The following is a 13,610-nucleotide window of genomic DNA, read 5'->3' on the forward strand; positions in this document are numbered from 1 at the left end:
CACACAAATCCACGACCTGTGGTTAAGGCCTTGACAGGATTTGACTCTCGAGATGCCCTGGCATTAAGAGGAGGAACTGGTTCAGTGACTCAGAGGGAAGAGCAGCATCTACTAACTCACCAACACTGTTCCCGGAACACTTCAAGCTGTGCTCCAGTATTTCAGGTAATGATTACAGCTGCTTGCCTTCTGCATGTGAATACAGTATTTGAAATTCTTGCATATTCCAGAAGTAGAAGTTTTCTGACCTGACAATGTTTGCTCATGAGAAATGATTCACATGAGGCAGGAAGAAGGATTTACTACACACAATGAGTTATTTGAAGCCACAGACAAGGAAAGGAGGAAGAGACAATTTAAGGAAATGTTTCACTGGAGGCATTCGATTTTACCTGAGTTTTTCATGGGGAAATCAGTCTTCCTTTGCACTGTTGAAGGCAGTTCATTTATTCGCAAGGACAACTGGCGCTTAAAAGGAGACATCTTTTGACTAAGGGCAGGGAAGCCCCGGAAAGAACCTTGCCTGGCAAGCTGTTCTATAGGGGCATGCCTTCGTGGAATAGCGTGGGGATTGCTCATTTCTTTATCCAGAGAGGCAGCAACATCAGTAGTAGGAGAGGCTGGGGAGCCAGGAGAGGGGGCAGTATTGGTTGGTGCAGCACCTGGTGCTACTGTTTTCATTTCTGTTTCAACTGTTGGAGGAAATAGGGTGAGGTTAGATGAATAAAGCAATATATTGTTCAACTGCCTGCCCCTACTCCCATTCGTTCTGAAAAGAGAAACTGCAAGAATTTGCATAGCTAGTACTCTTCCAACAAACAGGTTTCTAATGCCACTACAGAAAAATTATTTCTTTGTACTTTCATAGGCTTCACCGTGTCACTTTACATACACCCATTCTCCAAAGCAAAGCTTACTAAGGCTCACCACTTCTTAGAAATGATGGCCTTGTCTATGTAGTCTTCCTAGCTGTTCCTGAGACCACTGCTCTAGAAACACCTGTAATTCACTTATGATTAAGACTGAAAAGTGTACTATGTGTCTGAGGCCTTTATTTTGCCTCACATAGAACTAGAAGAATAGATCATGGCCAAAATCTTACTACTAACTTTATTCAGTTAATGAGGGTGGTGTAGCTCAGCAGCTGCAGGGAACAGAGCAGCCCTAGGAGCTTCTTTTAAAAGCCACCCTCCTACCCCTGCAGAATCAGCAGCAGTGGCCAAGCACCCTGCACAAGCTCCAGCAGGCCAGAGTTAGCACTTAACAGGTTAGGCCGCATTCAGTGCTCCAACAGCAGCTCCTCAGCAACCCCAGGGAATACATTACAGAGAGGTGGAAGTGAGCTGCAAAGCAGATCCAGCCCGAGCTGGCAGGCCTTGCTAGCACCAGCGACGCTTACAATGCTTTCTAAACTTCATACAAGAAACAATGACTGTTTTTGTTGACACATCAACAGAAAAACTAGAAGTCTGGTAAAAGCAGAGCCGCAGTGGAGATTTCTGAGGAGCTGGAGTGGTCAGAGGAACTAATTATGTTGTCTTGCAAGCTTCAGTACCCATGAGCTGCAGCTGCTCGTTCAAGTGAAACTTTTCTAATCAGTCTTTCTTGGAAAGGATTTCACACACCTTCATTGAGTCAAGACTTTGACTCATGCCCTCCAGTAACAAAGGCCTTGTGTTTAAGCTTCATTTAGCACATTCTAAAACTAACGTATGGGAACAAGCAGATGGATGATGAAAACGAAGATTAAAGTTTTGCAATAGAGCAGCAGAATAAAACTTGCTATGGAAAGTTCAACTCCACTGTAAAGAGGACTATAGACAATATTTACAATACTTACTTTTTGTTAGTTGTAGAATGACAAGTAGAACTGTACTGGTAATAAAACTTGGGTAAGAAGTTCTACTTTCACTTGAATTTGAGAACACTGCCATGTTTTAAATGGCTAAGTAGTAAAAACTAGCTCCTCTCAAAACAGCCAGTTACTATTTTTGAATATAACTAGTACGTGATTTTTGGTGGTTTGTGTTTGGTTTTGGTTTTATTTTTAGAAAGCACACTGTGATCGACCTGTACGTCCCTCATGCAATACAAGTATACAGAAACTTTGTAACACACTCTTAAAAAGTGACATAAAACTACATTGTTTTCTAAGAAAAATGACACCACTTTCTATTAATTTACAAAAACCTTTAGACAACAAAAAGGATTACTTCAAGTCTGGCAAAGTTCTTACATTTTTATAACATTTTTCTAATAAGGCCTTTTAGTACGGTGCCTATGATGCCCTCTGCCATAAAGCAGGCAGACAAAAAGTGGAAGCAGCTTTGTCCAGTCACTTTCACATATGAAGTCCCTTGCACTTTTTTCTCGAGGAAATAGGGAAAAATGCCCTAGAACTGAATCTGGGAGCACTTTTCATCTTGCAAAGTGTCAAGTGTCTGGAAATACGATTTGTACGTAACCAAGTTCGAGAGAGGGAATTCTGCGAGGGTGTTAAACCCTGTCCTTGCAGGGACTCTACTGCACCTCAGTGCTTGTTCTGGTCACTATGGATGACTGTGTAAGTTGCACCCCGTACCTTTAGCATCCGGCATCTGTCTCATAATTTCCTCTCTTTCTGCTTGTTCAGTAGCTGTAGTGACCCTGAATGACCCTTCTCTAGTGAATGTGGTTCTGCTGGCATCAAAGGTGGCAGTCACTCCACACTCCTTCTCTCGCTTCTGCTTGCGCTCCAGGCACGCTGCAAATGCACAGCCCACGGCATGACTCAACCTTTCCCCCTGTACAAGACAATATTGCATCATACAGTAACTGGAACAGCAACATCCATGTGCTTCAAACATTGCAAACTGATAACCTGCCTTTACAAGAGAGATCTAATTAAGGCATTAAAGAGAACTACTGTAATTGGCCACCTTGTATGGCTCTAAAATTAAACCTGATAAAGACTCACAACTATGAATGCACAAGCACAAAGGCCACCCAGAACTGAAAGACTGTCAGACAATCTGTTTAGCTCAACTGCTACTACAATAGTAGTGTGATAATGTGCCTGCACCGATCCCTTGCCTCTGGATACATTTGTGCACAAAGGAACTCTAGTGAAGCCATTTTATGCAGGTTTAAGTCCTAAAGGATAGGTAAATGCTATTCTCAAACAGAAAAAGTTTACAGAGGGTGCAGGGAGACAATACTGTTGTGTGCAAGCATGAAACTTGAAAGTACAACTGACTATTAATATCCCTGAATGGCCTTGACCAAATGCAGACATTAGTATTGAGAGTGCCTTCCAGAAGGCACTTCCATGATTAACCAGTGAGGTCAAAAGGATCCACTGCCCAATAACTGCAATAAGGAAATGAAATTCAAGTCAGAGGAAGTCTGGCACTCCAGCTGATACAGAGGCCGCAGCTGAGTCAGAGGTGCTATTACTAGCAGTAGCTCACCTCATCTGCAATAATCGGTAAACGAACTGACCTGCTATGCGCAGAAGGAAATAAAAATGCTCCAGCTCTAACATACATTTAAATGGGAATTTCTAACTTCACTGTTTCTCTTTAAAGAAAGCCATTGTGTAGTAGTCAGGATTCCATAAAAAGCCACATAAGTAAAAGACTAGATCAGGGAGATAAATGACTTAACTCTACACAGCAAAAGACTGATATAGGTAACTTGCTTTCAAACCTTCTAATGCAAAAATCTCTAACGTTTAGAAGGAAATAGGACCCTAATTCAATTCATTTTAGCTCCATCCCTTAACATTTGCATACAAGAGGCTACATTCATAACCAGTCTGTATTTACTCACTATGATTTTATCCTGGAAAAACTGTCACTGCTGTTTCAGTTTTTGGCTGTATACATTTTCAGATGAGAGTATCTTCTGTCTATTTTTAGAAGAGTAGTTCCCTTCTGCTACAGATATCTGAGGCTGACTGCATTCCATTTACACACCATGCTGGGCACCGTTTCTCTCCACAAGAAGACATCACAGAGAAATGGCAAACAATTCAGATATAAAGAATCAGAACTAAAACAATTTTAAGGAAAAAGTAATATTTTAGCTGAAGTCAAAACGTATCGCAGCACTCTGTGTAGTTATGTTTTCTCAGTGTAACTTCCAGCTAGAAGCAGGAAGACACGCCGTAACAAAACTTACCGTGTCCTTTACAGCCATAAAGCAGTGGCATATCCAGCGTCTTGTAGTGCCATCTCGACAAATGTATGAGAATGCCCGGTCAAAGTTCCTGTCTGGCGCGCAGAAAGAAACCTTCTCTATTGTCTGATCAACTATAAGATCCTAGAGGATCCCCAAAAAAAGAAACATGAGGAAATGTGGAGAAACAATGGAACAAGTAATTTTCAGCATTAGCTGCAAAATGCATTACATTAAAAAGATGATAACCTCACTTGGCTACAATTATCTATCAAATGAATTTGCCATTCAGAAACTATTCCCAGTATGAAACAAAAAAGGACAGACCGCTTTTTCCACCAGCCATCTTTGGTAAACGTGCAACTAGGCAACCACTTAAGAACTCAGGAACACAATTCTTAAGATCTCTCTTCTAGACTATGGAGCTAGCATGGGAAAAAGGAGAATTTTTGTTTCATTTTATTTTTATTGTGCTCTAGCAATCAAAAAAATCTCTATTGTGGTTAAAATACAATCTTGAAAATTAATGGGGGAAGTCTACAAATGTGAAAAGATCTAGCAGCTACAACACAAAAAGCAAAAGCTAACATGCCAATTACCTAAGCAAGGATAAAATGGAAAAGCACCGGCAGTACTCGTGGTATCAAACACCCCCAATTTGTTCCTACAAGCTGATGGCAGAAGTGTTTGTATAAAGGAGATAGTATAATTTAAGAACTATGCTATCGTCATTAAAAAATATATTTTTTCACTGTCTTTCAGAATTGTTTCTTTTGTTTGGCGGTTAGTACTTGGTATCTGTGCTAATGTATCCAACCACCAGGAGGCAATATTATATTCTCTTTTTAAGCCTTATGCTTTTAATTACCTCCAAGGTCTGCACATCTTATTAAAATTAATTTTAAAGGATGAAATATACGCAATAACATTTCTAAGTATATATATTTGTTGTTTTTTAAAAGGCAATCAGTAGACCGAATTCACCTGCCTCAGTACGTTTGTATTTGATACTAAATTCTTAAAAGAAACTCCAGAGCTGAGGAAGCATACTCTAACAACAGCCCCGGAGATGTCTATCCACAGAGCAGGTGTTCACCGGGTAACTGGACTGCAGAGGGATATGAATTATCTCTACCCGATCCTCACTGTTGGCTTGCAGAAATCATCTTTTAGGTCAACAAAGTAAGGGTTAAAAGACATGAATATCGAGCAAATTAATTTCAGACTAATTAAAATTGTTCTGATTGCCACGTCATCTTTTAAAATAGAAGTAACCTTACAGAGGCAAGCCTAAAGCTCTTATTTCTAATTGCCTACATCTAGCTAAATCCAAAAATTGTTTGCTTTTACCTGTACACAGGCATTTTTGTACTACACATTGTGCTATTTCCCAATGAAAAAATCTAAAACAATCTAGGAGGAAGCCATGAATACATTAGTCTTCGACTTGAGACCAACAGCTTAGATGCTAAAATTAGGAATTACAGAATTTGATATCCATTTATCTTAAATTTGAAGGGAGTTTAAGATGTTTAGTATAGAGACAACCCTATTTCATGTATTCTCCTCCTCATATTTCTGGAAGCTAGTTCTCATTTATTCAGGCCTTTTCTAGGATTTGAATGCATTGAAATTATATCGATTAACATGAACTTCCTCATGTATTTCTCTCATGGCCTTCTGCAGCTGTACAGAACCAAAGCCAAGGGACTCGCTACAAGTTCACTGTCAACAGAAGTCATCAGGAAAAACGGTTCTTCAGGCAAATACAACAAAAATAGCTCCAAGCTACCTGCCACATTTTATCAAATGTGGTTTCAGAGTACTGTGAAATTAATAGAGAAACAAAATTAACAGGCATACATATGTTTACTAAGCAAGAAATGATTAAACCAACTATACACTTAAATCTTTCTTTCAGATACCAACATTTGCATTAAGACAAAGGTTGATGGTCATTTAAAGTTATAGCATATATGTAATTATAAAGAAACTTTGAACTTTTGTCCAGGGAAATCTAACCTTTGTTTTCTCATCTACAACTCTGAGTCCATCCGCCGAAACCCACAGGACTGCTTTAACCGCCTTCTTCCCAGTCTTTCAAAAAAAGAAAAAGAAAGAGAGAAAAACAGTTTTATGTCAACGGTATCAGACTGCCACTCATTCCCCCTTTCCAAGAACCATAACATTAAGTGTAGATGAAGTCCACGTTCAGTGGGGTGCCCAAAGCCAGATACTCAATCCAAGTTGCAAAACATTCAGAGAACCAAGCCAAAGCCAGTATTTCAGAAAGAGCACATCATGGGGATGGGGAGAGGGCACGGAACAGGTGGAGTCAAAAATAGGGTGTACATCCATGTACAGTAAAGGATTCAAGACTGACCAAGTGGGTGAAGAGTTCCACTAAAGAGTCAGATAACACTAATTCATAAGGAGTTACACCCCAGGTAGCTTGAGTGAAGTTTAAACACAGGAAAATTCTTACCTGGTATTTCCAACAGCCCTACCCTCTGCCCCTATACTCGCATGGCAGAACCATGGCATCACCTTAAACCAGTGTTAAAAGCACCCAGAAATCATTGGTTATGGTGTTACGAGCTTAATGTTAAGATCAATCATCCAAACACATTTTACTAATTTATTGAGAGGTGAATGTCACACCTTGGAGGAGAGGTAGAAAAATGTGATTTGTTAACCATCGGATGCGTATCTTGGAAAAGCAATCGTGTGGCAGGCTGAAGCAGCGGAGGAGCACTCTGGCTGTTATCCAAGATCTGACTGTGGGAACTTTCAGCTGCCACAAGCTGAGGGTGAGTAAAAGTGGGAAACACAGGAAGGCTTCAGGAGCTGTATCAACTACAGATTCTTTTTGAACTGTTTATGTTTTAAGGGAGAGTTGCAGAAAACAGTATAAACACAAGACAACATTCTTCTGAAACGAATTCATCAGATAGGCACAATGTGTCGAAATATTCTGTGGGTTGTTACAGAGAACTACTACCACCAAAACCCCACTATTTTTAATATGTTACTTTGATTCAAAGTCCCATACTCTCTATTTTTTTAACCTTTAAGTTAATAAACTATTCTCCCCGTAACTTTTTTTGAAGCAGTAGGTTTAGTTAGTTTGGGGCTGCTAATGGCAGCTGCCACTGACCACTGCTGAAAGAGAACAGAGCAACAATAACAGAAAAAGAAGGGTGATCGGGGGGATATCAGCTAGTGGCTTTGTGCAAAAATTGCATTTTATTTTTAATAATTCACTACAGATGCATATAATTTATAATCATATGGCACTTAGCTGAGCAAGGACACATTCTGGCATAAACTACTGCATGTTCCAAATTAGCAACTCTGATTTTAACATTGTAAGGATGATTTTTATTATTATTATTATCATCATCATCATCTTGGGCTGATAAATCACCTGCTATATCACATTGGTTTCACTCTCAGAGAAAGCAGAAAGTGTGAAGAAAACCAGCCTGGCAGGACTTGTGTTTGTTTTTGGGGAGGAACTATCTGTCCCAATTTCTGAAGCAGCAATGACAACCAGAGCATTTTCAGACAGCTTGGTGAGAACAGAACTGCACTGACTTGTGCAGAACAGTGAATAAAAGAGACAGGAGAGAAAGCAAGCACAGTATGAAAACAAGCTACAGAAGTGCTTGCAGAAGCAAGTTTCTAAATGTCCATCCAGCCTGCTGAATATCCCAGAGAAGGTCTAAAGTAAAGCTTTCAGACTCTGGAATGCCTAATGGAAAGAGTATTGTTCACAAAAGAGGATGTATTTAAAGTTACCATCATACACATAAAAAAACATTTTAGCATTTAAAAGTTGCCTGTAATTTTTAGTCTTAAGAGGCAGTAAACATCAACGAGCATAAAATACAGTATGTATTTTCAGTGCTCAGGTAGCTTTCATAGCCTAAAAATCCCTGTTAATCCTAACAAGAGATGGCTTGTAGAGATTTGTCTCAAACTGTTTTACAAAGGAGTACCTGTTTCTTACAAGCCATTAGTAGTCCTAAAATTCTCATTTCAAGTGACATGAAAAATTGCAAGAAGACAACGCCTGTGGGTAACTGCTCGGTTTGGACTACCATCATATCCATCATTTGGACTACCAACAAACTAGGATGTCTTTTCCCAGCAAATAAAACCAACCTTCTCTCTGCAGAGTGAAACAGTGAATGGTAGCTGAAGTTTGCATTGAACAAACTGGGTTTAACTCAGATGGATGCTTCATAAAGCAATACTGAACTTCTGCAGAGCTAGTCCTCATCTGCTATTTTACTAAATGAGGACTTAGAAATAGCTAAGGCATGGAACTCCTTATTTCTCAAAATAAAAATAAAAGGCTAAATAATCCTCCTCTTGTACTGGACATGTAAGCTTCCTCAAGCAAGATAATCAAATGCAGGTTTGTTACACTAAGAGAAAGCCAAAGCAAGTCTACCTTCCAAATCCTTTCTTCTAGATTTATGGTGGATGCAATGCTTAGAATAAATTCTTACCCTCTCTATCCTAAACCCACAGCTACTACCACTGGGAAACATATGATTTCTCCATCTACCGAATCCTCATTTTATCTGTGGAGAGATTGATGCATTAAAGAACACAGCTTCGCCAAATTAGTTTATATTGGCTACATAAATCAATGTACTACTCTATTAACGTGGGATATTGCCAAGGAGATTGTGATTAGAATGCAGATGTCTGCACTCCTGATATGGATAAGCGTATATCAGGACCCATCTAGCTGTCCGTACCAGTAGGCTGTCCTCACATACATGCTTTTGGATGACGACGCTGCTGGAGGGGAGCCACTCAGGGCACCAGCTCCCAGGAGCCTGATTTGGCAGTGCTGAATCAGCCACGCTAGGAAGCTCACTTAGCATTTTCTGGGAGGCTGGTAATCTGCTTCAGCATGAGACCCCTTCTCTTACTCCTTTCAGAGCCCTCAGAAGCCTCAGGAAGGTAGGTGAGGCACCCTCGAGAACAGAAGGCAAGGCTAAAAACAAAGCGTGATGGAAACCCCTCAGACAAGCAGGCAGCGCCCTAGACACGGGCATCAAAGAAAAGAAAATGAAGCCGACTAAAACTGAAACGCACGGCTCCTGAACTGCAGTGCTGGACGTGACAATTGGACTGTCAGAAGTGATAGGACATGGAATTAAGTAGCAGCTGCACTCCAAGGTGGAAAGTAAAGCTTTAAGGATACCAGAACAGAATGAATGCTGCCCAATAATGCATTTTTAAATACTTCTAAATCGTTTCTAGTCTTTTGGCTGATTACGGAGTTCTTGGTATCTGCCTATTTTGTTCTGGCAAGCGACTTAAAGCCAGCTGTAAGATGTTTCTGGAGCCTGAGATATACAAAAAGAAAAATGTCCATCTCAGTCTCTGTACAAAACATTGCATGCCAAGAAATACACGTACTCAGGGGAAGCAAAACATGAGAAAGATCATCGAATCTGTACTACTATTCATTAACGCAGAAAAGGCTTAGTTCTGAAATACAGAGAGCTGCCTAAAAAGGCTGCTGATTCAATTACTTTCTGTACACAAAACGAAACAGCAGAAGTCTAACCTGGAGCTGGCAATGGACATCCTATTTTTATTTTAATCTGCAAATGAAGTATTTTCAATGTCAGGTCCAGGACTAAATAACACTTCCTGACACAACTTTTTTTTTAAATCACAACAATCTGATTTACTTTTCTGGCGGAGAAAAAAAGTGGACAGGGAAAGAAGCAAATCTATCTGCATGGACCTTCTGAAAACCAGTCACGAATTTCAAGCAACTCTGTGGTTTGGAATGTTATATTAATCCCAAAGCAAAGCATCTGGGGAGAAATTATAGATGAGACAGACAAAAGCTATTAGTTATAACTATTCCTCAAATATTAGTAAGAGAATAACTTTTTTTCTTTGTATTTTTCCCTAGATTTGGCCAGCTGTTGTAGGCTGAAGTGGTAGTAAAGACATACCAACATTGCAGGGATATCTAAACACTATGGATTTCAGTGGTTTCAGTACTAATTAATGTAACTTCACTGGCTAAAGTAGAAGTAGGTTTCTCTTTGGCAAAATGTTATAAAAGGCAAAAAAAATCTACAAGGCTATGGCAAAGTACTGGAGTTCATTAAAAAGTGACAAAGATGTAAAGAGAAAGCTGGCATTTTTAACAGATAATTCCTAAAAAAGTAAAAGAGATTTTCAAGTGCTATGCAAACTCTGTCCTTTCCTATCGTTACTTTCAAACACAAAATAATGGCTTTCTTTTTCCTAACTGGTATTTGATCAGGTTGAGGTAGGTCTTTTATGTTTGTTTTAAACAAATTCTAAGAAGAAATTCATCTTTTCAGTTGTAAAGCAAACGGAATGTTTCGCTCGAGTCTTTGTAGATCTCAGCTCTTAAATTTTGTTTGCATGTAGGAATGATCAGATCAACCTGACAGATTAATCTCCTACATACGGTATTTTGATACCCACTTCCACTCCCCTCCAACAAAGAGCTTACTTCTTCACTATCTCTACACATCACAAGAGTGCTTTCCCAGACCATAGGAAGAAACCTGAACTGAGGAGATACCTGTCCCTCTATGACACGCACCACAATCTGAGTGAAAAATGAAAAAGATGTAGCTGAAAAAGCTCTTAGTTACTTCTCAAGCAAAGCCAAGACAAATGTGTGAGCAGAGAATAACCTGCTCTGAAAGATTTTTGTATGTAAGTTACAAGCTTGTTAGTTTCTTTTTAAGCCAAGATTCAGCTTATAAGAAGATGTTTCAACAGCGGTATCTTAAGATTTATTCCATACAAAAACTACACAGAAATGTCCTACAAGAATTTTAAATGCAGAGGCAGTTAACAGATGGGAGGTCAAAGAGGTCTTTTAGAGGTTTACAAACACTGCCTTATGGAGATGTAGACAGCAGGAATAAAAAAAATAATAATCCAGTCTCCAGTACAGCACATTCTTAATAAGGACAAACAGTTGCTTCCCTTCACGTCTATGACACTGCCCGCAGGAAAACAAGAGCAATGATAAACAGCAAAGCTTTCTACTCTACAATAGAATTGCAATTAGAAGAACAAACAGCAGGTAAATGCCTGGTCTCATCTTCACGCATCTTTGAATTTGGACTGTACTCCAAAAAGAAGGGTTTAGGAGATGGTACGTGTGGGCTCGCTGCTTTCTCCCCACACTAACATTTGGGCAAGCGTGCGGTGCCAGGCAGCCAGTCCTGCAGTGCTTACAGGCACAGACACCAACTGTTCTGGAGATGTTTGCCCAGGTGATGTAGGCTGGCACACGTTTAAGGGATTAAAAGGAAAATTCACCTTTTTTTTTTTTTTTTTTTTCCAGGAAGACCAAATAATTTCAGAACACTGGATTTCTGATACAGTCCATACAGAGTTAAGTTTCCATTTCAGGACACTTTTTCAACCATATTCTTTACTTGATCAATATACTTCCAAGTCTGGGAAGATTTGGATTTTAGAAACAAATATTCTGAAACAGATTAAGGAATTCTCAACACCCTAATTTTATGGCAGTGCTATACCAGGGATGTAACTCCTTATAGTGCAAGCACAAATGAGGCATTAAACTTACTTTTCCAAAGAAGCCTTTGAAGAACTTCCTTTCCTGGAGGAACAGGGGGGACAAGTCGAGCGCTATTACTGAAGGTAGCTAAAATGTCCCAGGGTTTCAAACCAACAAGCACACACAAGAATAGGGTTTGGAGGGAAAGGAAGGGGTTTTTAGAGTTATCCATGAGAAGGTGCGACAGGCAAATGTGAAAATAATCCCATGAAAATGCAGATCAAAGGACACACACACGATTCTAATAAGCTACTGCCCTGAAATTGGTGGAAAGAAGAGAACCTCAGCCCCAATTTCATGCAAAGTGGTTACTTTATTTTCACTCTCCCTTGTTTAGTCCCCTTTAGTTGGGTTATAAACAAAACTTGGCAGCAGACATAGTGGTTAAACAATCAAAACACTGTGCAGGCTCTTGTGAAATGCAAAGTTCTAACTCCAGAGTTACCGTCAAATTTGCTCTGTATTGATCACTTTTTCCCAAAGCAAGTGGAGAATGTAAGCTGGAGAAGCACATATGGTAGCTAGGATAACACAATGTTAAATGCTGAAAAATTTTTGGTGCTTCATTTTATTCCATTTATTTCTTATTTTGGTTTACACGCTACTCTTACATTTTGCATTTTATACGTCCTTCTCTGACCAGTAAAGAATTTTTTCTTACCTTAACTAAAACACAAATGAGTTCCTTTTCTCTTTCAGTCTTTTAAGACTTTAAACAAATTATGCGACTACTGGACATTCATTCTACAGCTCTGGGTTTATAGGTTGAACAAGAACCCTTTAAAGTCAGCTCTGAGAAGGAGTTAGGCCAAGGCAAAGATACAAAAAGCTGAACTACAAGTTCCTGAATTTCTTCAGCCTGGAAGTGATTATAATGATTGCCCAATTCATATTCAGAAAAACAAAAACAAAAACAAAAAACACAGGACTCAATTTTAAGCATATTTGCATGCAGTTTAGTTTACTAGCTTTGTTTTGTTACCAGACTGTGAAAAGAAATCTGCAAGATCTGTCTGATCTGATGAGAGAATACTTCTCTGGGCCTGGTGTCCTGCGTGCATCGCTACACACTGCTCAGTACTTGATGGAAGCCAGTGCTGAAGTGTATCACTGCTCTTGCTATTTTTTCAAATTATTTAGCTTGCAAGAAAACTGTGGTAGAGCAGTAACGGGGTGGAGGTGGAGAATTCCACATGAGACAGAGCACAGCTTTCTGACAGCCCTGACCCCAAATTACCACCATATCACTCCAGCATGTTGCTCGCTGATAACAATGCTATATTAAAAATATTATTGCAAATATCCTGAGGCAGTGTCTCCAGAATTGATTGATAAACAAGGTTATATTTAAAACAAAGCTATGGTTCTGACGCAAGCCAACAAAAGCCAGGAAACAAAGTTAAGAAGGGAGTGTCAATCTCGACTTTGCATTTCCTGACTTTTGCTGCTGAGTGCTTCTCTCTGCCCGATGTCCTTCCACAGAGCTTCTCAACAAGTATCCATACGATATTTATGTCAACACAGGCACTGTATAAGAACATCTCTAAGTGTAGTCAGCTGAAATGCTTAACAGTTTTTAGAAACAAGAACGGTCATGTATATTTGGACAGGATATGCTGAACACTAAGAGGGGAACTAATGGATTAATCACAGCGTTGTATACATAATGAGAAGGGGCTGGATGCTGCTGCCAAGTTGAGCAATTACGCTAAATAACAGCTTTTTAAAGATAGCAAAAGCTAAAGAGATTCACCAGAAGCTACCTCATTTTTAGATGATGGTTAATTTTGCTCTCAGCAAAATGCTTGTTAAACAAGATTTATTTATTTTTAATAAA

At 39.4% G+C, this 13,610-nt stretch overlaps 1 protein-coding gene across 10 annotated transcripts in view; it reads right to left on the reverse strand.

The window, feature by feature from the left end:
• Window positions 1-13,610, reverse strand: part of NUMB (NUMB endocytic adaptor protein) — a 95,650-nt gene that overhangs the window by 6,294 nt on the left and 75,746 nt on the right. For 5 of the 10 annotated variants that reach the window (XM_084520059.1, XM_084520051.1, XM_084520054.1 and 2 more), the window contains 5 exons: window positions 11,783-11,860; window positions 6,181-6,255; window positions 4,162-4,302; window positions 2,582-2,783; window positions 393-692 (listed from right to left, as the gene is read on the reverse strand). In XM_084520059.1, coding sequence (XP_084376185.1) covers window positions 393-692; window positions 2,582-2,783; window positions 4,162-4,302; window positions 6,181-6,255; window positions 11,783-11,860 — 796 coding nt within the window. The remainder of the gene's footprint in view (window positions 1-392; window positions 693-2,581; window positions 2,784-4,161; window positions 4,303-6,180; window positions 6,256-11,782; window positions 11,861-13,610) is intronic. The other 5 variants (XM_084520052.1, XM_084520057.1, XM_084520058.1 and 2 more) reach the window with 2 other exon arrangements.

Source organism: Aythya ferina, assembly GCF_964211825.1.
Source record: "Aythya ferina genome assembly, chromosome: 5".
In the NCBI taxonomy this organism is placed as follows: domain Eukaryota; kingdom Metazoa; phylum Chordata; class Aves; order Anseriformes; family Anatidae; genus Aythya; species Aythya ferina.